This window comes from Ciconia boyciana, chromosome 4 (genome assembly GCF_034638445.1).
Source record: "Ciconia boyciana chromosome 4, ASM3463844v1, whole genome shotgun sequence".
NCBI lineage: Eukaryota > Metazoa > Chordata > Aves > Ciconiiformes > Ciconiidae > Ciconia > Ciconia boyciana.
In genome coordinates this window covers 48,795,373-48,822,442 of record NC_132937.1, presented here as the reverse complement: position 1 = coordinate 48,822,442, position 27,070 = coordinate 48,795,373, and the positions used below count along the sequence as shown (strand labels likewise).

The window sequence follows — 27,070 nt, the reverse complement described above, 5'->3', positions numbered from 1 at the left end:
CTGACACCTGCTTGCGTGCTGGTCACAATTACTCAACTGTATAAACAGAAGGAAAGTCTTGAAAAATAATAGCTGTAAATATCACCCACTGAATAATCATTTGTAGTATTTATTGCTGCTTTAAAGTAACACATCAGGGATCCTTTCAAACTTCCTATATTCTTTGGAGTTGTCACCCAAACTGGCTGAAAGATAGCCCCCCAAAACCTAAAACACAATAACTGAAAAAAAATGTGGTAAGTTGGTGTCATTCAGTTACAGTAAAGCAATACAGTAATGCAGTAGCAAAAAACCTGCTGGCTGTCTTATCTCTTTGTCTGTCATTAACTTTGGAAACAATCATTTAAGTAAAACAAGCATCCATTTATGAATAGTCATATATGTTCCTGCTAATAATAATAAAAAAATCCACACTGGTATATTAACGAGATTTTTATATATACATATATATATATATATGTTTTAATAAAACATACAATGCTGCTGAAGAGCAGGAATCCAAAAGATATATAACATACATGGAATACATTCTGTGCTGCATATTTATGTTAAAATGTATAAAAACAACTGAGCTTTTAAATACCTTTTTGTGCATTTTTCCAGTCAACAGCAAATAATCTGTGAAAGTGACAGCAAGTGACCAAAGCCCTTCTGCCTTTTACAAATGGAGAATCTCATTCCTCTGAGATGAAGAAAAAGAGCTACGAATCCTGAAGTCACAAGTTTGAAGTACATTTGTATAAATGAGTTTACGATAATAGGTTATGTCATAATGAAAGGATTTAAAATAGAATGGAAGGTTAGGACACCTCAAATCACTAACCTAATCAGAGGGGGAGAAAAAATAAAAATCTTGACATAAAATGGCAGAAGCACAGAAATAAGACAATAGTTACCATAAACTCTCTGGAGCAAAAACTCTATATTCTCACTGCAGAAAAACAAGAAGTTACTGACATCAAACAATGACCCTGGACCATTCAGACATTCAATCTCTGTGCAAAAAGAACAAATGAGTCAAATCTTTCTAGCTTCATATATTCTGCTAAGTGTCCAAAAGAAATACAAAGAATAATGTAAATATATATCAAGTAGTTACTTCCACGTCTGTGTGAGTTGGACAAATACTTGTATCAAAGGAATTTTATTTTCTTAAGCTTCCCTCATCCTAAAAGCCAGTATTAACTCCATATGTATAGGAATATGTGTGTGCATGCACATGTATATGCATGTAAAAGCAATGCAACTAAGTATGTGTGAGCTACATGCGTGAAATTGAACACTCAAAACTAAGGGATAGCAGATCTTTTCTGTGACACCTTCAGTAAACTTTTAGCTCCTACAAGCATAAATTTCCCATTAACTTAACAAGGCACATCCAGCAGAGAGTTGCAAATTTTCAATTTCTATTTAAGAGCTATCCGATTTCTACTTCCTATAATGAGATAATTTCTACCATGACTAGTTAAAGAAGTAGAGGGGATTATTGCAAACAGAAAATTCCTAAGGGTAAAAGAGACTTGCATGATAGTTATCTCAAAGGCAACTATCACTGTGACCACAGTATTTTTCAGATAGATGGCGTGTCTTAAAACTATGGTGCTGAACTGGAAAATATACATTATAGGCAGCTCTGACTAGGATAAGTCTACACTGCAAGTTGTGTTATAGCAGCAAAATTAATTAGCCAGCAAACAGATTTCAGTTATAGAAAGAAAAGACCTCTCACAAGGATAGAAATACACTTCCATGATGGTCTAAAAGCAAAAGGCTCCCAACCAAAGGACATCTGCAATATAAGTCAAGCCTTATTACTCAAAAGAGATCTGGAAGTTCTCCAAAATCACATTAAGTGCTGCCTAGCTGCAAGACTCTAGTTCCTCTGTCATTAAGGAATTGATATTTAATATTGCAGAAGAGAACCAACAAGCTATAGACCAGATGGTTAGCTGAGTATCATACAGAATCAGGAAATATGAATAATTCTTCTATTTGTTCCACTCCCTCCATCATTTCTCTGGCTAACATGTTGCCTTAACATTAAAAGATAAGGTAGACAGCTACAATTCTATTAAAGGGATGACAAACATGAGGCACCATGCAAAAGACTAAAGGTTCATGTGTATTAACTCTTCCCCAGTATCAGGTCTTTAAAACAAAGATTCTGTTTGCAATGGCTTCTTTATTTACAGCTCTGTTGAATTACACTTGCACAAGAACACATCTCTTACTATTACTGTGATGTCCAAAAAGCAGAGGAATATATAATTTTTCAAATACAGTTTAGGATATTTTCCACAGCCTCTACTTCTGTTCATATACCCTTATATCTGCCCAGTTTCACAAAGTTAAATTTTATGCAATATGAAGTTAACATATTCATTACTCATTTTATGAACTTTACACCAATTTATGTGTGATTTTGTTATGGCACCTTTAGGCACCCCACCTTCTCTGCTGAAAAAAACAGACAGTAACACTGGCTGTCCACCAATAGAACTTTCTGTCATACAGTGTCACTCTGTAACATAGAGGCTACTGGAGAAATTGGAAGATGATGTAGGCTGCAGTGCCATCATTACGATGTTGACATCGCTTTATGACTTACATTTGTCAGACTTGGACAGTGTAGTCTCAGCTTGCCAAGTGCCCTGCTGTGATAAGGTGCAAGGAATAAGTAAGCTGCTTAAGTTCAGAGCTGACAAGACAGATGTGATGCTTGCTGGTAATGAAAACAACGTACAGCCATTCCTGAAGACCACACAGTTAAACACACTGGATGTGCCTAGCAAATGATCTCACACCACTATGTATATAGCAGAAAATATGCCACTCCTCCAGGGACAGAATGTTGTTCTCTGTAGTTTGGGGTAATTTAAAACTGTTCTACAGTTCAAGCTGTGGCTATCTAAGAGACCACGGCTTCTTCTGATAACAATGGGATGCAAAACAAAACAGCAGGATGAAAGAAATGACTGTTAAAAGAGCCACACTGTAAACAAAGGGAGGACAAATCACTAGGCTTTAAAAGAATGTGCCATTTTTCCAGTAATAAAAGTTATCTAAAACAGATACCTCATACTTTTATTGGAAACTGCATATACAGAAAGCTCGAAGAGCTACTTCAACTCATGGAAAAAGGTAATCCCTGGCAGCAGTTCAGCAATCATTCTTTGCTCTTTAAAATGAACACTAACTTGAGTTACTTCAAATCCCCAGAATTTGCTGCTCAACTCCACTTACTACTTTCTTCAGCAGCTCCTTACAAATATATTTCAAACAGCAGTCAGCTTCCTAAAGAAAAACTAATATCTGTTCATGTAGACAGGTTCTCAAGCTTATAACCTGAACTGGACCTTTGTCACTTCAGGGAACAGCTCTGACAATAATGTTCCAAGAATCGCCACAGCAATGCCTTGTGGCACAGAACTTTAAACGAGAAAATGACAGAAAAAAATTGGCTTAGAGTACTAAAAATCCAAAGTTAACATCTGAAAGCTAAACATTCTCACTGAACTGAGTTTCCAACTATTTCCAGTTATGTCCAAATAATTAATTTAGCAATTATTCATCATTCTATCCTTAAAACACACCAAATCCATAAAACAGAATGTAGCATGGGTAACTACCAGGAGGAATTGGAAGCAACTGCGCAGCTGAAAAGCTATGATCTAATAGCTGTCACTGAAACTTGGTGGGACAAATCACATAACTGGAGCGCTGCAATCTATGGCTATAAAATGCTCAGAAGGGACAGGCAAGGAAGGAGGGGAGGAGGGGCTGCTCTCTATGTGAAAAAATAGATTGACTGCACAGAGCTGTTTTTGAAAAACAGCAATGAACAGATTGAGAGCCTACAGGTAAAAATCAGGGGCCAAGCCAACAAAGGAAACATCGTGGTTGGTGCTTATTACCCACCACCCAGTCAACAGGATCCTGTTGATGAAGCCTTCTTACTTCAACTGCAGGAAGCATCACGCTCACAGGCTCTGGATCCAGCCGGGGGACTTCAGTCACCCTGACATCTACTGGAAAGGCAGCACAGCAGCTGTAAGCAGTCCAGAAGACTCCTGGAGAGCATCAAGGATAATTTCTTAATCCAGGTCATAGCCCAACTGGAGGAGAAGCATTACTGGACCTGTTGCTTACCAACACAGATTAACTAATAACAGAGGTCAAGATTGGTGGCAGCCTGGGGTGCAGTAATCATGCCCTGGTGAAATCCACAATCTCAAGGGATATAGGCCAGGTGAAGAGTAAAGTCAGGACCCTGAATTTTAGAACAGTGAACTTTCAATTGTGTTCTGGTTTCAGCTGAGATAGAGTTAATTTTCTTTATAGTGGCTGGTATGGGGCTATGTTTTGGATTTGTGCTGAAAACAGTGTTGATAATACAGAGATGTTTTAGGTGTTGCTGCACTAGTCAAGGACTTTTGAGCTTCCCATGCTCTGCCAGGTGCACAAGAAGCTGGGAGGGGACATAGCCAGGATAGTTGATCCAAACTGACCAAAGGGCTATTCCATACCATATGATGTCATGCTCAGTATATAAAGCTGGGGAAGAAGGAGGAAAAGGGGGGGACATTAGGAGTGATGGCATTTGTCTTCCCAAGTAACCGTTATGCATGATGGAGCCCTGCTTTCCTGGAGATGGCTGAACACCTGCCTGCCCATGGGAAGTGGTGAATGAATTCCTTGCTTTGCTTTGCTTGCGTGCGCAGCTTTTGCTTTCCCTATTAAACTGTCTTTATCTCAACCCACGAGTTTTCTTACTTTTGCTCTTCCGATTCTCTCCCCCATCCCACCGGGGGGGGGGAGTGAGCAAGCGGCTGCGTGGTGCTTAGTTCCCAGCTGGGGCTAAACCACGACAAGTTGTTTAGGGAATTACAGGGTGGGACTCCCTGGGAGAAACTGCCCTCAGGGATAAAGGAGCAGAACAGAGCTGGCAGCTCTTTAAGGACATTTTTCTTAGGGCACAAGAGCTTTTGAATACCATGTGTGAGCAATCAGGCAAGGACTGAGTCACTGAGTAGACCTCCTGGTCACACTGAAGCATAAGAAGGAAATGCACAGGCAGTGGAACCAGGGACACGTATCCTGGGAAGAATATAGGGATGCTTCCTGTCTGTGTAGGGATGGGGTCAGGAAAGCTAAGGCACAGTTGGAGCTCAATTTGGCAAGGGATGCAAAGAATAATAAGAATGGTTTCTACAGGTATGTTGGTCAGAAAAGGAAGATTAAAGAAAATGTACTCCCCCAACAAATGAGACAGAACTAGTGACAACCAACATGGAGGTGGCTGAGGTACTCTACAACTTTTTTTTGCCTCAGTTTTCACTGGTAATCACTCTCCCCACATCTCTCAAGTCCCTGAACTTCACGGCAGGGACTGGCGGAATGAATTCCCTCCCACTGTAACAGAAGATCAGGTTTGAGACCATTTGACGAACCTGAACATACACAAGTTCATGGGACCCAATGAGATGCATCCTATGGTCCTGAGGGAATTGGCTGATGTAGTTGCCAAGCCACTCTCATGATATCTGAAGTCACGGCAGTCAGGGAAAGTGTCTGGTGACTGGAGGAAAGGGAATATTGCACCCTTTTTTAAAAAGGGTAAAAAGGAAGACCCTGGGAATTATTGACCAGTCAGCCTCACCTCAGCGCCCCATGAGATCGTAGAACAGAGAGTCCTGGAAGTTACATTGAAACATGTGGAAGACAGGGAGGTGACTAGAGATAGCCAGCGTGGCTTCACCAAGGGCAAATCATGCCTGACTAATCAAGTGGCCTTCACTAACAGTGGACTGACTGCATCAGTGGACAAGGGAAGAACTACAGATGTCATCTACCTAGAGTTCTGTAAGGCCTTTGATATGGTCCCCCACAACCTTCTTGCTGCTAAATTGGAGAGATATGGGTTTGGATGGACTATCAGATGGATAAGGAATTGGCTGGATGCCACATTCAAAGAGTTACAATCAACACCTCAATGTCCAAGTGGGAACCAGTAATGAGTGGTGTCCCTCAAAAGGGTCCCTACTGGGACCAGTACTATTTAATATCTTCTTCCGTGACGGAGATAGTGGCATTGAGTGGACCCTCAAGAAGTTTGCAGATGACACCAAGCTGAGTGGTGCAGCTGATAGGCTTGAGGGAAAGGATGCCATCCAGAGAGACCTTGACAGGCTTGAGAAGTGGGCCCTTTTGAACCTCATGAGGTTCAACATGGCCAAATGGAATGTCCTGCACCTGGGTTGGGGCAATCCCCAGTATCATTATAGACCAGGGGATGAATCGATTGAGAGCAGCCCTGTGGAGAAGGACTTGGGGGTACTGGTGGATGAAAAATTGGGCACAAGCCAGCAATGTGCACTTGCAGCCCAGAAAACCAATCATATCCTGGGCTGCATAAAAAGCAGCATGGCCAGCAGGTCAAGGGAGGGGATTCTCCCCCTCTACTCCGCTCTCATGAGAGTACTCCCTGCTAGAGTACTGCATCCAGCTCTGGGGTCCCCAGCACAAGAAAGACATGGACCTGTTACAGCAGGTCCAAGACAAAAATGATCGAAGGGATGGAACACCTCTCCTGTGAAGAAAGGCTGAGAGGGCTGGCGTTGTTCAGCCTGGAGAAGAGAAGGCTGTGGGGAGACCTTATTGCAGCCTTTCAATACTTCAAGGGGGCTTATAAGAAAGACAGGGAAAGAATTTTTACCAGGGCCTGTAGTGACAGGACAAGGAGCAACAGTTTTAAACTGAAGGAGGGTAGATTTAGATTGGATATAAGAAAGACATTTTTTACAATGAGCATGGTGTGATACTGGAACAGGTTACCCAGTGAAGTTGTGGATGCCTCATCACTGGAAGTGTTCAAGGTCAGGTTGGATGGGGCTTTGAGCAACCTCATCTATTGAAAGATGTCCCTGCCTATGACAGGGGTTTGGACGAGATGATCTTTAAAGGTCCCTTCCAACCCAAACCATTCTATGATTCTAGAGGACATAAAACAGTGGGGACTTGTCACGGTTTAATCCCAGTCAGCAACGAAGCACCACAGAGCCACTCGCTCACCCTCCCCCCTCCCGGTGGGATGGGGGAGAGAATCTGAAGAGCACAAGTAAGAAAACTCATGGGTGAGATAAGAATAGTTTAATAATTTAAAAAAAAAAAGAGTAATTAAAAGGAAAATAACAAGAGAGGGAGAGAGAGAACAAAACCCAGGGAAGACCAAAAAAACCAAGTGATGCAAAAGCTTACCACGCCCAGCCAGTCCCCGAGCAGCGATTGCTGCTCCCCAGCCAGCTCCCCCCAGTTTCTATACTGAGCATGACACCATATGGTATGGAATAGCCCTTTGGCCAGTTGGGGTCAACTGTCCTGGCTGTGCCCTCTCCCACCTTCTTGTGCTCCCGGCAGAGCCTGGGAAGCTGAAAAGTCCTTGACTAGTGTAAACACCGCTTAGCAACAACTAAAGCATCAGTGTGTTATCAATATTATTCTCATACTAAATCCAAAACACAGCACTATATTAGCTACTAGGAAGAAAATTAACTCTATCACAGCTGCAACCAGGACAGGACTTTAAAGGAATAAAAGTATAATGGAGTCATATATAAGCACCCACTGATGTTGGTGAGGAGTGTTGGTTGTTTAAAATGTATGTAAGGTGTATATAGTCAATAGCACAGCAAAATTTATTCAAAACTGCCTAAGACTTATGGATAACAAAAAGGTACATTTCTGGAAGATTGAACAATACATCTTTATGGTCTCATAAATCAAACTGGCAATAATTGCAGTGATGCTCCAGTTTAAAATAAGTTACCCTGGACACAGAAATGATAGAAGATTATGGAAGAAATTTTTTCTCTTTTAAATTTACATTTAAAAATATCTTGGTTTGATGTGTATTCCATGACTTATAGTCACAAACAACACAAGCAACAACAAAACCAAAAACAATAAAATTGCCTCTACAGCTTGTGCATGTGGTGATCAGAGATAAGCCTTCCTGGATTATGCTGTCTCCAAATTCTTTTCTTACAGATACAATCCTGGTGTCAGTTTTCTTTCTCCCAGTTTTCTAAAACTTTACTTAAATTCTGCATACACTGGACACATTTAATCCTTGCTAGTTTCTACACTTACATCAGCTGACATGGTTCTGTCCCTTTCCTGGCTGTTTTAATTCTCATACTTTTTATTTTTCCTTATATATGATGTATAATTTTCTAAATCAAATGCCTTTCTATAGAAAAATTTTTCTACAGAAAATTTTTGTATGCAATTAATAACAAAAAATTAAGGTTCAAAAACCCACAATCTAAATGTTAATTCATAAATAAATCCGATGTCCACCAACACCCATCATTAATAATCCTGGGAACATAAAGTAACTCTTAACAACTTGATGGAACGCTGTATTTTCAAAATTTTACACAGATGTTAGGCAATAGCTTTCTCAGCAACATAGTGACACCAGTATTGACAAACAGAAAGGTAAACTAAGGCATAAAGTGACTTATCAAATATTACAGTGTGTGCAAAGTTCAGGTGAATAACTGTAGAAGGAGATCCTGATAGGATATGCTACCTTACTGGTCCAATTAGAAGATCTTTCAAATGAATACCAGTAAAAAATTAAGCTTTGATATGAAATACAATCACAAGCCCTTTTGCTCTTTCGGAAAAAAAGTATTACTGTCCCCAAATACTCAAATCATATTTGAAAGTGGACTCTGATCTTTAAAGCATGTAAGCACTTCTGAAAGCTTTATCAGGAGATTTAAATAAACATAAGCCAAAATAAAAGTAAATAAATTCAGCAGTTTTATAATTTTTTTTAAAAAATTTAGGATGTTTTAAAATTTTTTTTTTTCCTGATGCAAAGTAAAACCATTTAGATAACGTGTGACCCTCATGTTACTCAGTTGCTACTTTGCTGTCATCAAATTATTAGAGCTCAGAGAGTTATTCCATGTTTGACAATGTAGGATATTATCTATGAAATGAAATGATTCTTCACTCTCAACCTTATTACTCAATTCGAAACTCAGCATTTCATTTAGCTCTTCAATGACAGTCATCTCTGGACATATATTTGTTTAACTTACGAGTTACCTTTCTCATACACTTGTTGCATTACTGTCCATTTGTGTGTGGACACAAAAAACCCACATACGTGATCTCACCTATACACAAATACATACTGTACAGACAGAGATGAACTTCAAAATATAGACCTGACTCTATCAGACCTACACATCTTATTATGGACTATTCAGATCTTTAAAAATGTCAAAGGATTTTTATAGGAAAAATCCATTTTCTTGCACATAAAGTCCTAAGTCCTCTCTGCAAGTAAAAACAAATTCAGAGGACTAGTTAACATTTTAAACACTCTGCTTTTATTCTTACAGACATGTCCATGTCTTCAGACATTATTTATAGTCATGCATATCTAACAGTTTCCATGTTTTTCATAAGACTTAATAGTATGGTACTGCTGCAAGATACAAATTTGACAGTTTGCAATAGGATCTGCTCATTGTGGCGAATTATTCTGACAGTAAGTACTATACAGCCAGCAGTGTACATTCTTCTAACATACTTATTAAAAATCTTATGAACACTGCAACTAAAGCATGTACACTAAATTGTACTTTGTACATGATTGCAATAAGTCACTACATTTTTAAAAAATTATATATTGCAATAATCAAGTATTGCATAATTTTTAGTTTAGCATTTTTTTTTAATCAAAAAGTGTGCTATTTAAGGCTATTTCATTAAAAGTTTTTAAACAATTTGGAAATATCTTAAAATCTACCTCAAGATTTTTGTCTATTTTGCTCCCATTGCCTGTGAATGTGTGCAGTAAGTTAGTTAATGCGTGAATTTATGTATGGTATAATGATTCTCCTCAATTGTCCTGCCAGCAATATTTTTGGAAACGTTGAAAAGTAATCAATACCTCTTTGTATTACCAGAAATGCATAGCAACACTGGTATACATCACTGCAAGTGTTTCTTTACTCTTTCACAAACACAGCTGCAATAGTTCTACTACCCCACTGTAGTTTAACAAATGAATTTCATTACAAATTAGAACACAGAAGATGAGCGGTGTCTTCAAATGTCTTTAATCCTTTTTTAGGTTTCATACATCATTAAAATAGAATGACAGGCAGGAGAATATTTGCTCATTCTTTTAAAAGCTCATACACATTTTCGCTTTGATTCCATTCTTCAGTGGCATACCACAGAGAAACCTCTGTATTTTCAGAATTGATGTACCTTTCAAAACTATAATCTTTGGCTTTCAAGCTCACTATTATTTGCCTTCAGGTGCAAATTTTCAAGTGTATAGGCTTCTAAAAAGAACTTTATGGCTTCAGCCAGATACTGAAAGGCTTGTAGATCAGTCATCATCACAGTGTAAATTTCTTTTCAAAATAATGTTCCTCACTCAGAGTACACTTGTGCTTATACTCGGTTCACTTGTCAAATACAAATTTGAGGTCATCAAAAGCTTCGGGGCAACTTCAGCTATTCCAAAACTCATTTTCTACCTCTATTTTGTTGGAGAAATAGGATTTCAAATGTAAAAATAATAGGAAACTCTACAGATAAAGAAACAAAGGCATCTTATGTGCACATTTCAGTACAGCATTGCAGCGACTGCCTATAAGGACAAAGTCAATCCAGTACTCAAGCATTTGAAAACACTGAAAATACCAAAAGCAGATAATGTATTTTGCTATTGAGTTGATATGTATTCTATTCAAAACATGATGTTAGAGTTGACATCTTAAATATATAGGTTCAGGAACAGATGCTAATGATTATATTTAAATATTTCTTTTGCAACAGATGAAATATTTAAACACTTTCATTTACAATGTCTACTGTCCATTATAAGTCACATGTCTGACAAGGGTAAATGATACTAGGCTCAATATTCCTGTTGGCTTGGATTCCTTTGCCATATAATAGTAAGTGCTTTTATTTAATTCTATTTTTAAGTCCTATGTTTTATTAAAATAGAATGACAGACAAGAGAGTACTTATTCTTTCTTTTAAAGGCTGAGTTTATGTTTGAGAGGTCGGTCTGATTTTTTCATCTCCAGAGACTTTTTCATGCAGCTTTAGTTCATATTTATAATTATAGCTGAGTAATTAGCACTCTTTTGAAAGCAGAGACTATCTAGGTACTTGGGGAAAAGCTTTTCCCTTCCCAAAGTAAAACCAAGTTTTATCGTTGATTTTGACACACGCAGGAATCCACAGTCTGTTTTCTATGACCCAAAGCCCCATACATATAAATAGTCAAGGAAAACAAGTTTTCAAAAGCAGGAGGTTACACCCAAGCTTCTCCTGGAGACTTAAGGACAAATAGAACAAGGCAAAAATAAAATAAATAAATAAAATAAATAAAGCTAAACTCAGCTAGAAACCTAAGCTTTATCTGCTTTAGGTAAACTGTTAGATGCTGTTAAACTGTGTTGGGATGGAAGCTGACACCACACTCATTCGTGGCATAAACTCTCCTCCAAATCACACACTTGTTCCAAATCGTCACCAGCTGAAACTCTGTATATATGTTTAGAGAAATTTCGTGTGGTCCCCCTCCATACCATCACTTCTCACTAACTCTGCCTCCCTTTTATCTGCTCCTAACATTTTCACTGTGATTAAACAGTATTTAAGCATTTGTGTATTTCCCATCTTCACGCTTGTTCATATGTCTGCTGTTAAACTTGGAGACCACTGGAACAGAGACCATCTGAACTAAATGTCTGCAAAGCAGCTAGCACACTGTAGTTTATGTAAAATATTGTTTTAAAATGTGTGATATGGTAAGGTATATCCTTCCAACCATTTCATTTTAGAACCTGTGCATAAACATGTGAATTCAACGTATTTGTTTCCTAGCTTGATAATCACAAATTGTCATTCCACATGGCTATTGGAACTCAAAGTGTCTGATGGATGTGACCGTCCAGGCAGAATCTAAAATAAAGGAAGAAAGCCTGACTCTCTGACAAAAGAGACCAGGACAATCTCATTTTCCCATTCACCTAAGTTTCAAAAAAGAGAAAAGGTATAGTCACAGAGAGGTAAAGTGGAGAAACTACAGGTTATAGCGTCTTTGTGGGATGCTCTGTACACTGAGGTTGCCTGGGAGGCCTTTTGCTTTCACATGAAAAGTCAACTACAGTCCATCAGTATCATGGGTGTACACCCCTAAAATATAAGTGATGGTGCAACCTGCTTTATTTCAACACAGAATGTATCACATTCTTTTCTTTCACATTCCCCTATGAAAGACAAAGCACCAAAATCTTCTATTAGTATTGATTTAGACTGTTTTCATCCACTAGCATTAAGGAATAATTTTCAAGAGAATTAATTTTTAATGAACATTTCACTATCACGTAAATTTTCAGCAATGATGGAACATGGCACGTAACCCATTGAAAAAAGCTAGGGAAATATGAAAACATTTTGGCATTCTATAAAAACCCACTAACTTGCAAACATGAAAGAGTTGCATAAAACAATTTAAAGCTATGAGCTACTGTAATCATAATACAAATATTGATTTTTTACTCTGGAAGAAATGAGTATATACTGAATATTTAATAATGGAAAAATTGACAGGAAACACACTGATTCCAACCCAAAATGTCTAGTGAATTAAAACTATTTAACAGCAATCAGTATACAACTAGCTAAGCAATAAAAAACAGCCTACCAATATGTTCATGTTTGCACAGATGTTATTTAATTTGTCAAAAATAAAACATTGACTTTTTATTTCCTTTGATATTCCTTTCTAGATGCTACATTAAAGAAAATGTCAGCTCAGCCTCTACAGATCTCTGAAAACAGTAGATGTTCTGCTTATTTGGGTTTGTTACTATTTCAGAGAGAAAGACGTGAAGGGGGAATGGAGGAAAGGAGGGGAAGGAGGAAGGGGGAGGACAGGGATAGAAAGACAAATGTTTAAAACAACTACAGCTATTTGCTGCTACATTTTAAGATCTAGTTCTGGTATGGCTGCACGTTAGAATGTAATCTATCCTTTTATATTTGTTTTCCATTGTCGTCTGCTCATTTAAAAAATTTCAACAAAACACATGCCAAATTTTGTAAAGGAGGTATGGCATAGTAGGACAGCCCACATTTATTAGCTATCCCATGCTTTAACATAAAGAACATTATAAAGATATGCCCAAAAATGTATTTTTTAAAAATTTATTTTGTATGAAGGCTCAATATCAACAAACAATGTACAAAACTTGCCTTTGCTTATACAATGAACACTCTCTGGCTTTGAATGATGGAGACGGATGAACAAAGATATCCTTAACCTAACAAACAGGATAGCTGTGAAGCAGGAATTGGCTGCTGAAGAGCAGTATTGGCGATCCCTACAATTTCAAAGGGGAAAACCAGCCCGAATCAATTGCTCACAGATTCCCAGAGCTAACGTCAGTGTGAATCACTCAGTATGCTTGTACAGAACTTAACAGCAAGACAGATAGTATCAGCTGTCCACTCCAAAGTACAGAGTATATGATAATGGAGAGAAATAAAAGATAAGAATGGAAGTGGGACCAAGTAGGGGGAAGAAGGGATGGCAATTCCTAGAGAAAGAATAATTCCCGGGGTTCCCCTGAGGCAAAGAACCCAATGTCTGTGAGTATGAGAGCATAGCTGTTATTCTGTAGCATCAACAGTCAGGAAGTGAAGACTAAGGCAAGGATCACATTTGATTTGAGAATGATGTGGCATATATACACAAGGTTATTGACAGCAACCTCTTTAGAGAAGTAGGAACCCCATGTTTCAGGAAACGAGAAATAATTTACAAAAAGTATCTAATACACAGGGCTTTAGAGAAAATATAAAGTATCCCTGCAATTCCATCTAATATCTATTTTTTTAATTTTTTTTTTTAAATATAGAATACTACAATGTTATTCAGGAGACTTAGTTTAGCTAGGGCATTCATTATGAAACAGCAGAGTAAAACCATCAGATACAGCAATTTATTTACAACAAAAGTCAAAATTTAAAAGCAGACAGATGCTGGTGGTTTTAGAGCCTATTTTTCTCTGCTCCTTTACCCAAGGACCAGCATTTTATTGGTCTATTGACATTAAATCATTATAGAGCCTTTTGAAATGGTCAAATTGCCTACTTCCTTTAAATTAGTACAAGCCTAGCTATTTCATTATAAATTCAATGTCAGAATCTAAGTCTTGGAAAAGTAAGGTTTAATGAGCCAAACCAGGATTAAAGTGATTCCTTCCTTCACAGTAAGACTGTCCACGACCTGCAGCAATACTACATTTACGGCTGTTATAAGGTACCCTGCTTCTCATTTTTATTGTATTCAGCTGAATTCCTTCATCACAACATTCATTCCACTCAAATATACAAACTCTTTTACTTTAAAAAACAGCATTAAGGAAAGCAAGTGCTATATATATAAACATTCAGGGACTCACAGAAGACCAAAAGGGTATATACAGCTTAATACAATCTGTAGTGCTTCAATGTCCTTTTACATTGAAGGAAGCTTCAAGAACTGAAGAAGCACTAGGGACTATAAGCAATCTTTTATCAACTAAAAGAAAGAATAGAAGAAAAATCTCTCTGTTATAAATAACTGATTAGCATAATTGCTTTATATTCAGCAGAAATGACCTAGGAATTATAAATCATGTAACTTCACAAATTTTGGCTCCATACCTTCATAATCAATAATTTAAAATTAATTCAAGCCTTCTCCAAAAGGCTCCTGTTACTCTTATACAGTTCAAGTCATGGACAGCTCAGAGAATGAATTTCAACATCTGGTAAATTAAACATTTCTGTGTTTTCAACCCCTGAATAAACAATTTCCAACCAGACATGTCTGTGACTGTTTAAGATCCTCAAAAATAAGAATAAATATATTCAATTAATTCTCAGTGCTTCTACTGGTTTTATTTTCAGATTAGGAAGAACATTTTTTATAATAAGTTCTATATACTTTTTAGAAATGTGGTTTACATTATTTTTAAAAGGACATGTGAAAAACAAAATTTTAAAATTTTGAATAAAAATGTAGAACGGATTACCATTTGAAGGACAGCCTGTCAATTTAAACCACTCAAAGTTGCATCTCCACATTTAGAAATACAGCTACAAAACACAAAAAATAATGAATGAAATGAAAGGAAAAAGTAATGAAAAGATTAATAGTTCAAAATGAGCAAGAACAAGGTCAGGTAGACCAAGAACCACTTTGGAAATAGTGTGTGGCAGATCCAGAAAACTGATGGTATCTTTTCCCTAAGATTTTGAATGGGCCAGTAATCACTTTCTTTCTATCAGATGACATCACAGTGATGCACACGCTGACAAATTAAGTAGTTCTCATGTAACACAGCAAGGAAAATATTTTATGTTGCTTATCTTCTGGTTGTGTACATCAACCTTCTTGAATGACACTGTTATTCTAGATGTAACACAGGGTGCAACTGTTAGTAGCTGATGCACTTTTATTTATGTTTTCCACCAGCTTTTGAAATTCTTCAGGAAACAGGGTTTTTTTCATCCAATATAATGTGTGATCTGTTTTGTGCACATTTTTCAACACCCAGATGGTAGAGATACCACGTAACAAACAGATCATACATCCTTTTACCTTCATAAATAGTTCCTTGAGACAAAAATACATAACAAAAAAAACCTCACAAACACGTACTGTGTGATATTCCCAGTCTGTTTGGGTTTCAAGACTTTCAACACCAATACAGTTCCAAAACTGAAACTTTCACAGTTGACATGGGTCAAGTTTGTTATTCTTCTTTTGGGGGAGGACAGGTTCAAACTTCTTTTAATAAAATACCAAAGGCTGTTAACAGTGTTAATGAATTGCCATTATATGTCAAAAAGCCCAACTCGATAAAACCCTGGTTATTTATTCCTTACCTTAAACATAGTTTACTGCTCTGTACCTGGCAATAATCATCATAATTCAGATTTTTAATACATTTCAAATATTGGAACACCTTAATAGCAAAGAATATATGAAGCATATATGAACATACTACTCACCAATTTTAATCTTTGCAAAGGTATTCTGCTAGTGTCTATCGGTGTACGTTCTGTGACATTACCAAATCTGACTTCTGGGATGGCAATTGCACATATTACATGTGCCCACCTGTGAAAAGTGGCAAGTCAAGAATACCACCAAAAAACCCCCATAGAAATACAAGTGTTTAAGATGTTTCATTACTTGCCGTGTGGGTTTTGTTTTTTAAAGGCAACCATCTCTAGATACTTCCTTATTAGGATTTTCTAAGCTTCTGTGAAACATATTTGACAAACCTTACAACACTACCACTATGTAGAAATATAATTTCAGACTGGGTTTTTATTGCAACATTTTTTTAAGCATCTTTCACGTTCAATGTATTAAGTGCAAAGGTTTTGTAGTTGTGCTATCCAGGTCCATATGTAAAGACCACACTATTTGATTTGTGTGCAGTTTATCACCTACAGCATTTTAGATTAACATTACTCAGACCTGAGTAACTATTCTTAGGCAACACACATGATCAGTCAGTCATACATCTATTGAAGCGTAAAACAAAGTATACTATCAAGACCTTCTGTTTACAGACCCAAAGGCATAGAAGCAGCAAACTGATCAGGCTGTCACTGTAATGCCCAACATGAACTGGATCCCCTTTAGCAGTGAAAGTACCTGTCAAGTGCCTAGGACCAGTGCTACATGTAAGATTTCAGTGCAGCTTCAGGAAGCTTGTCAGATGATGCTATGTGCTTCCTATACTCATCAGAAAGCACTGCTATGTCCTCCAAATGCTGGTTCAATACATAAATCTCAAAATAAGGAAGGCTGAATGAAACTTAAAAAAAGCCTGAAATTAATATTGAAAGTGCATATTATATGAAGCAAAAGAGAAGCTAATGACATTTTTATTAAACAGCAGTAGCGTTCTGAGACTACTTCTAAAATAATTTTTGGGGTAGACAACTAGTAAATCTGAAGACAGGGAAACATTTCCATTCCTTGACTCATATTTGCTTTATTACCTGTCATTCATTGTACATCTTGTCTCATTTCCCCATTTGCTCTTTTTTGTAAGCCCTGAACGTTTGCCTCATTCCACTTTCTGTAGATCTCCAGAGACAAACATTGTATAAGCATCTTAGCAGATTAACATGAATGCAGGCTGGAGCTGAGAGACAGAGGGTGATGCAGCAGAACAGAAATAATTTCTCTTTCCTGCACTAGAGTGGTGCTATTTCAATAACTCATCTTTAACAAAAATATCTGGAAAAGTATTAATATGACACACAGGGACTAAACAAACTGTTGTCATATGACATTAAAGTTGTATTGGCCAAAGTGTGAAATAAGAGCTGTATGTGAAGATGACATATCAATTAGCAAGTTATACAGTTCAGCCCAAATAAAAGCAGATAAAGCTTGTAGATCTATCATTTTATTATGGTGACAGTTTTGTTTATGTTCTAACTTACAGAAAGAAGTCTTGCTTTGAGATTTTTTGTTTTTAACTTTTAATAACACCCTTTTTCTTTTCATTGCTGCCTGCCCACCTGCAAAACTACATTGTCTTACCTTCTAAGCTTTATGGGACAGAAATGCTATAAATAAAATGCCTCTTCCATAAATCTTCACCAAAACCTTTATACTCTGACATCTCTCAACCTAACAGGACTCAAAACAATTGCTGTGTTCTGCTGAAAAGAAGGAATCTCACCTCTCCAGTATGACAAATTGTTACCCCCCCACCATGTTTGATTCATTAGCTTTTAAATCTAAGTAATGCTCATCCTATATCTCCAATCAGTGTGTGAGAGGGAAAGGAGGAGGGAAGGGAATGCACATGTTGGACAAAAAAAGACATAATTGGAACATACTCTTGCAAAAACTCTCAAAAGTTTGGAATGGTAGCTAATGCTGAAAGATAGATGGAAGACTCAACAATGTGTAGCAACTGTAAGGTATTATGGAAACAGGAAAACAAGAGTTGAACTACTTTTACAGAACTCTCATTTCATAAATCTGTAACAGAAACCTACAGAGGGATGTAATGCAATACCAAAGACTTTAGGTATAGTTATGCAGAGAAAGTCACTTTCTGCAACCCTCTGTGGATTTTTTTCTATGAATAAATCTTGTGAAACATTTCTAAAATATTTTAATTGTTCTACAAAAAAGATGTACGTATTTTCAAAGATGCAACATGCAATCTATCAGCAAATATCAAAAGGGCATGATAAATTCTACTGAGATGACACTTTTTTTTTGGGGGGGGGCGGGGTTAAGTGAGAAAAGCAAGTAGCAAATTTAGGGGACTTTAGAACAGAACTAAAAAGCAGCTGAGAATGTTCACGTTTTGGTCAAAACCTCCAATAGAACGGTTACAATATTAATGCTTTCTGAAGGTAAGATCTGGCCTGTAAGTTTCACATAAAACCTTCTCCTAACTGGACAATTTACAAGGGTCATGCAACCAATTGCAAATCACTAATAAATAAATTCTTGCCTGGTAAGTGGAAAAGAATGTTGCAGCTAGATCATCTCTTACGACTGCATTCCAAAGGGTTAAAGAAAGAGATCTACGTGATATTGCTAGGTTACTAAAATAATTTAATTATTTATGAGAAGTTACAAAATTCATAAAGACTGTTCCACTATTGGGCTTGAAAAAATATTAAGCTGCACATTTTCTATTTTGTCTCTTAGGGTTCTTTGCTATAGTGTTCTGTCATCCAAATACACAGAGAAACATACTGCTGCTGTTAATAGCATTATGTCAGCAACAATACCATTTTTGACAGTGTATGACAGAGGTGTAGTTAAAAAAAAAAACCACTTCAAAATCTAAAATTATTTCAATATGATTCAAATTAATTAATTAAAAATACTGTTTCTAGAAGTTCAAAGGTGTTATATTAAATTCTGTAATCTCAATTTTCCAGGACCAAAGAAGAAAATACACTTCGCTGTTTGATAAGACTTGCCCATGCAAACAATGACAAATGAGCTCTCATTTACTTTCTTTACACAAAGACCAGCAGAATAAAACTTGGAACAAGTGTGTGCAAATACTAAAACAAATGTACATTTTAGCATCTAACTATTTCACAAATGCCAGTGGCACATTTAAATAGAAGTCATTTTAATTCTGCAACGATTCACCTTAAAGGGCCACTGTCAAGTAATTAGGTTTACAAATGCTTTGTACATGGGAATGGATTGGGAATAAAGTTTAAAACAAGCACATACAATCCCGAAGTATATACTACTTACTTCTTGTCAGTAGTTTGCTTTAATGCACCACCTCTCAAATTGCAGAGACAACATTCCTAAAAATAAAAATAGTGTAGAAAAAAGTGAGCTTTATTGACTAGTTACAAATCAGTTTTATTCAGCTGATCTTAAGGATATGTAAATTACTAATGTAATTAATTACTGGCTTACAAACTGCCACTTAAAAACACTGCATTTCCTTACAGGAAAAATACAAGAATACAGTAACAAAAAGAAAAACAACATTGAGCTAAAGAAAAATAAATTTTAAGTATTAGTCATAAACAAAGTGACAGAATCACTTTGAAAGTGATACTAAATAAAAAGGGATTTAATCAGTACTTCCATAGAAAGGCTGGAAGTGCCATACAGATTACTAAGGTAAAACAAAGTAAAATTACATATAATTAGTATAATAAAAGTTACTGAGAAACTGACTCACAAGCCATTGATCCAACCAAAATACTTTGAAAACCTGCTTGTTCCCGACAGTTCTCAAATTTATAAACCTTTTCTGCAAAGGTTCCCTTTGCTGCAGTAGACCTTCACTGCCTTGATTTTCAGTACAACTCCAACTGCTTTCAGGGCACTACGCAAGGTATATTTCAGTGGTTCCCAGATGATACGCCAAACGGGGCTTTTCCTGCCTCTACTTAAACCTTTGAACAGATACACAGGCTTTTGTACTTTCCAACCCTTCTCTCTCTCTCTCTCTCTCTCTCTCCAGTCTCCTCCTTTTCTGAACCTATCCTTTCCCTTTTTTTTTCTTTTTTCCCTTGTCCCTTCACAGGACCAGATGAGAAAGTGTTTCCAATGTTAGTTATTTTTCTTCCTGTCTCCATTTTTATGGCCTCTACAAAGAACCAAATGCACAAAAGGAAGTCAAGATATCCTGTGCCTGTGTATCTATACTCAGAAAGAGAGCTCGTCTCACAAACCCCTAAATTTAAGTTGCCATTGCAGGGGAAAAACAAACAAACAAACAAAATGAAACAAACAAACAAAAAGAAATCTTATGTAATACTTCAGTCTGATCTCATCTTAAAACCTCCAATAATGAAGATTATCAATGTCTGCCAGAAATCTAACTGAATGCTCTATTACATTTCCTATGAGAAAGACCTTTCCTAACTAAGAAATACTTTATTATGACAATTGAATCTTCTTTGCAATTTAACCACATAACTTTTTGCCTTACCTACCAGAAGCATGGAGAATAGGTAACCCATCCTCTTACAGAGTACCCTTCTAACTATTTAATATTATTGTAGAGTTGTGAAGAAGAGAATTGAGGTTCATTACTTTACCCACAAGAGCCTTGGGATGGGACCTAACACGTTCCAGATCACAGTTTGCTTTGTAATAGTAAACATTGACTATTAAATCATGAAACCCAAAGGCTCAGAATACCAAATCCTTCAGATATTCAAAGGGGACTGAGCAGGAACAGGTAGTTTCAGCATATAAAGAAGCAAAATGGAACATAAGGAGGCTGCTATTGCAGCACTGAGTGGGAGCTTCAGCTTGTACTGTTTGTAACTTTTGGTAGCCTCTTCAATAGGGGAAACAGCTCAGATGGGGAAGGACATCATTGCATAGGATTTCTCCATTTGGCTGTTGGAGAATAAGTAAAACTGTTTCTTCCAGAACCAACATTTGTATTCAATTAGCTGCATCTTTGTGAGGTTCTCTTGCCACATCTTAGGAAACTTGTTCTTGTATGAAGCCCACCACAACACAGAAGCTCATTGGGGGTGGAGGGGCAGTGGAGAGAACAAGTGGAAGGGAGAACACAGGAAGGAGGAAGGGATGGAGGGAGACAGGGAGAAAGGGAGGGAAGAAGGCAGGGATGGATGGAGGGAGGGAAGGAGACAGGGAAAGGTTATTTCTTCTCTTTCTCCCCTAAGTGCCCAGACTCTTAAAAATAAAGCAAAATGGCGGGAACCAGAATTACTCCAATACTACTTACTCTTCCATTTCTCTGTCAAAGAGAGATCAAGTCAACAAACTTCATGCCATTCTAGATTCACATGCCAAATTCAGTCTAATGTACCACCTCCTGTTTTAAGTTTCAAATCATTACTCTTTGAGATTCTGTTCAACCATAAGTCGCCCAGTCAGCATGGGTTTATGAAAGGCAGGTCCTGCTTGACTAACCTGATCTCCTTCTATGACAACATCAGCTGCCTAGTAGATGAGGGAAAGGCTGTGGATGTTGTCTACCTAGACTTCAGTAAAGCCTTTGACACCATTTCCCACAGCATTCTCCTGGAGAAACTGGATGCTCATGGCTTGGACAGGTGTACTCTTCGCTGGGTAAAAAACTGGCTGGGTAGCTGGGCCCAAAGAGTGGTGGTGAATGGAGTTTACTCCAGTTGGCAGCCGGTCACAAGTGGTGTTTCCCAGCGGTCAGTATTGGGGCCAGTTCTGTTTAATATCTTTATCAATGATCTGGATGAGGGGATCGAGTGCACCCTCAGTAAGTTTGCAGATGACACAAGCTGTGCGGGAGTGTTGATCTGCTTGAGGGTAGGAAGGCTCTGCAGAGGGACCTGGACAGGCTGGATCCATGGGCCAAGGGCAATTGTATGGGGTTCAACAAGGCCAAGTGCAAGGTCCTGCACCTGGGTCCCAACAACCCCATGCAACGCTACAGGCTTGGGGAAGAGCGGCTGGAAAGCTGCCCAGCAGAGAAGAACTGGGGGTGTTGGTTGACAGCCGCCTGAATATGAGCCAGCAGTGTGCCCAGGTGGCCAAGAAGGCCAATGGCATCCTGGCTTGTATCAGAAATAGTGTGGCCAGCAGGACTAGGGCAGTGATTGTCCCCCTGTACTCGGCACTGGTGAGGCCGCACCTCGAATACTGTGTTCAGTTTTGGGCCCCTCACTACTAGAGAGACATTGAGGTGCTGGAGCGTGTCCAGAGAAGGGCAACGAAGCTGGTGAAGGGTCTGGAGCACAAGTCTGATGAGGAGCTGCTGAGGGAACTGGGGTTGTTTAGCCTGGAGAAAAGGAGGCTGAGGGGAGACCTTATCGCTCTCTACAACTACCTGAAAGGAGGTTGTAGAGAGGTGGGGGTCAGTGACTTCTCCCAGGTAACAAGTGATAGGACAAGAGGAAATGGCCTCAAGTTGCACCAGGGGAGGTTTAGATTGGATATTAGGAAAAATTTCTTCACTGAAAGGGTTGTCAAGCATTGGAAGAGGCTGCCCAGGGAAGTGGTTGAGTCAACATCCCTGGAAGTATTTAAAAGACGTGTAGATGCAGTGCTTAGGCACATGGTTTAGTGGTGGACTTGGCAGTGCTAGGTTAACAGTTGGACTTGATGGTCTTAAAGGTCTTTTGCAACCTAAAGGATTCTATGATTCTATAATCACCCCTTTCTTTCCTATACATAATTATCTTTCAAATATTTGTAGATTCTTATCATATCCTAACCTTTTGGTGTATTTTTTGCCAAGCTATCTATACTAAATTCCCTTAACTACTCTTCAAGGTGATTCAAATCATCTTTACATTCTCCTTCTGTCTGTTGCCCTTTTATGGATGTCATTAGGATAACGAGGTGCTGCCATCTACACAGGTATACTCTCAAGCTATGTGAAGAACAGTTACTATCTTTCTCATCCTGAACATATTTTGGTTTCAAAAAAACATCACTCAGTTGGAAAATTTACTGAACTATATAGGCAAGGTAAAGACTTGCCTAAACTAGATGCTAAGGAGTCACATTATTAAGGGTTTATACACATTAATTCACCATGCTGAAATTATTCTGAAATAATATAACAAAATTTCCACTACACAGTTAATGGTGACAGTGCACTGTTTCCAGTAAAGTACAACTACAGTCATGGGAAATTTGCTTCTAATTGGCATTCAGCTGTCAAAGGCAAGCTGAATATGTGAAAACTACAGCGTGAAAGAGTCTGCAGATCTTTAAACCTGGCTGGGAATCCTGAGGACTCCCTTAGCACAACCGCAGAGTACAGCACTGCATCCTCTTCATTCTGATTCACCTTAGAATTTTGCTTACACATTAGAAGAGGAAAGATCTATTTCTTCAGCTCTTCCTTTGACTGATTTTGACACCCTGAGTGAATGGGTCATCTTTTCTGCTACCAGTGTTGTTTATCTTTATAAACAGAGCTTGGCTACCATCATAGTGAGATACTGACCAACAGAACGGGTCCAACCTGTTAGTTTTATATATGACAGTTGGAGGTGCAAGATAAAAACAGTAAAATTAGATGGGCACACATCTCCATGACCACATGAGAGTAATAAAATAAATAAGCCAAGCAGCATAGAAAATAATACTTAAAATGGAACAGCCATTCAGGAAGAGGCAAATACCACAATCTCCTAAAAAAGGAGCTGTGAAGGACTTCTTGACCATCTGATCCCCAACTTACTTACAGTTCTGCAGGAGCTTACAATGTAGAGGTAGAAGAAGTCTGACTCAATAGAAATCTTTGCAGGGGAAAAGCTTCATTCTCCACTTTCAAATATAAAAGTTCAGTGGATCCCTCACGATTTTTTTTTCAAATTGAAGCACTTTCTTTGTCATAAAAATCCTTTAACTGACTGCTTCTCTATTTTGCAAAATAACAGTGGTTTTGCTCTTATTTTATGAGCTTTGATGTTCTTATGCCAGCTTACTTTGAAATTCATTACTTGAATAATGATGAACTTTTTCTGCTTCTAATAGGTATTTTTTACTTTTAAGGAAAACCTTAATCTGATCATCTGCTGTGTAACTTATTAATGCAACTAGAGAGAGAGTCCAAGGCCCTAAAGAAGTTCCACAAATAAATTAAGCTAAAATAGCACAGGGAGAGACTTTATATAAGAAGATGTTGCTAACAAATTTCTTCTGAAAGTTTACGGTCTCTTAACCACTGTAAAAATAAAGAATTGTGAATTTGACACTGCAAGAGACAGAAGTCATAATCCTTACCTACTAACTGCAGAGATTTCACACTAGGTTAAAAAAAAGAAAAAGAAATTTTAAAAAAAGGGGGGCGGGGGGGGAGGCAGGGAAGAGAGGGGGGGAAAAAAGGTAGCCCAGAGAAAAGAGAAGGTGGCTGTAAATATCCTCATTACCAGCTAGAAAAAAAATTACCCTATGCAGGACCCATAGGAACCAAATAACCAAATTTAAACCTCTCTCAAAAACCACCTATACAAATCTTTGGTGAGTAGATAGTGGTGGTGGGTAAGAATTGTTCACTGTCTGCTGGATATAGGCTGTAATAACTTAGGCCCATAAGACCTAGAAAATTTCACCAGTATTCACAGCAAACCTGGGTGGGAAGGACCACGGGCTTAAAGCCCATTAAATCCATTTTGTAAATCATGCCTGTATTGCAATACATTGTCCTTTATCCACGCGACATGGCTATTACTTTACGTCCAGTTTCAACATACTGCAAGCAATGAAAACACAGGGGACCTGATATTTAGAAAGACTAATATTCCTAATAGAGGTACACCTGCCATGGATGGCAGTGAAATCACATGTACATTAGCAATTATTACTCATGTTCTGACAGAGAAAGAGAGACAGTGTGCATCCATGCGTGTCTGCTGTCAGCCTATATGTAAAAATCAGGAAGAGACTTCATTATAGAGCATCACCTTAGAACATATCCAATCTCTGATTCACTATTACTTTGCAAATCCTTTAAGCAAGTAATTTTGTCATTTGTGTTTGCATTAAATAATAATTTCTTAAGCATATTATTTTACACTTATCTAAATTAAATCTTAGACCATTTTAAATTGCTCATCTGCTTAAAAAATCTCCATAACATTCTAGAATTACAAAAGAAAACTCTCTCTTCCAGTATCTGTATAAAGTAAGACTTCTCCATATAATTTGCAAGCTTTAGCACACTAACGTTCACTTCATCTTTTAGCTTTTTAGTGGAGACAATGCATTTTTTCCAAAACAATGCAGATCGTATCCACAGTTTCTGGACTAAACACTTCCCCTTGCTTACAATGAAACTGAATTTTGCAACAAGTATTCCTGATCTGGTTTATTTTTCATTTCTCTGTTTCAACCACTGCTAGAAACTGCGGCAAAAGCCTGAAGTCAATGTGAATTAACCATGCTTCCTTTGGTACATACATCCAAAAGATGGATCACCTTTTTTGGAATGATACGCCACTACTCAGGCATAGCTGCATATTAATTATTGTTGCATGGATAAATACCACACAAAACCCAAGCCTGTTCACACTCATTTATATTTTAAAATGAATGCATTTGGTTGTCTTTGAGTTTTTTTAACACTCTGCCAAAATTCAAAGTCATATTGACAGTAATACTTATAAAAAACAGTTTTCACACTTCCATATTTGCATACTTACTTCATCAGCAATAGCATTCTGTATGAGACAGAAAGCTGTCTGACACAACGAGGCAACAGAGTTCAGCCAAGCCATAGCAGAGGCATATATAGTAAGTCATATAATGGTTATTCTTATGGACAACTATGAACATGCCCCACATGATCCTCTTTCTTGTTAAACTTCTGTTTCTCCTTTCCTCTAAGACCCTGTAAATTACAATAGCATCTCCAAAGAATTACATTTATCCAATTAAATGAAATATATAACTTAGGTCAGTGGATGAAGACAGGGAAAAATAAAAGGTATGTTATTCCTAATGAATTTTGTCTGACACACTTTCAACAACTTCCTTGTAAAATGTAGTCTCCATAATCAACCTAGCAATCTATTGCAGCTCTTTGACATCCCTGACATTAGGAAGTTTTTCATAACAGCTAACTTGAAGATTCCTTGCTGTACCTTAAGCCTTTTTCTTTTTACTTTATGCGTCATAAATATGAAAAACAGATTGTTCCTTTCCTTTTTGCCATTTTCTATTGACAGCCCCTTAGTCGGTTAAACAACCACAACTTTTTCACCTCCTGTCTTCATCTGCGGCCATGTTTTTTCCTCTGAAATGCAATGAGAGAAAATCCTCAGTGATGTCAGGCAAAGCATGTTTAGTTGATACATCTTGCATCCCACATCTAGGGAGATGTGTTCACACAGTGTTCACCTTTGGACCACAGTGACTTGTTAAGCTCATGCAATACAACCTTCAGGACCTCTTCTACAGCAGTGGCCTATATCATCGCTCCCCATTCCTTTGTTTGTATTCTAGCTTCAGTATCTTGCACTTTTCCCTATTTAATTACATCCTGTTTTCCAGAACATCTCAATAATTTATCAAGATCTTGTTAATTTCTGATTAACCTTACTTCACAGGCCTCATTAAAAAAAAAAAAAAAAGCTGGTATTCAGCTTACATCTTGTATTCAGCTAAGATGTTGTATTCAGCTAACATCAGCTGCAACAGCTTCTGCACAAGGGATAAGTAAGCAGGCCAGGAAGGAGAAGACAGTATGGTATTTGAGAGATGCCAGTAAAATCATGAAGGACTTGGAAGAGGGCTTGACTAAGTACTACAATACAATAACTAGGTGGTTGCTATCAAAGGAAAACAGAAAGCAGCAGATTCAGAACAAAAACCAAAAATGTTCTTCACAGAGTATGTGACTGTTTGCCAGAGTGGATGCTAAAATTCTACACCAGTTGGAAAAGAAGCTGCATAAGTTCATGAAAGAGAAATCCAACAAAGGTTAACTTTTGCTTAGTAAATATGAAGAAACTGCCTTTGGCTAAG

The 27,070-nt window shown here is 37.7% G+C and overlaps 1 protein-coding gene across 7 annotated transcripts in view; it reads right to left on the bottom strand.

Annotated features, from left to right (window-relative positions):
* The window catches only part of KDM4C (lysine demethylase 4C), a 275,362-nt gene that overhangs the window by 63,419 nt on the left and 184,873 nt on the right, over positions 1-27,070 (bottom strand). For 3 of the 7 annotated variants that reach the window (XM_072859870.1, XM_072859871.1, XM_072859872.1), the window contains exons 16-17: positions 19,370-19,425; positions 16,117-16,225 (exon numbers count right to left, since the gene is read on the bottom strand). In XM_072859870.1, the coding sequence (XP_072715971.1) occupies positions 16,117-16,225; positions 19,370-19,425 (165 nt within the window). Of the gene's footprint in view, positions 1-3,798; positions 4,071-11,322; positions 11,384-15,134; positions 15,199-16,116; positions 16,226-19,369; positions 19,426-27,070 lie in introns of those variants that run through there. The other 4 variants (XR_012042210.1, XM_072859873.1, XM_072859874.1 and 1 more) reach the window with 4 other exon arrangements.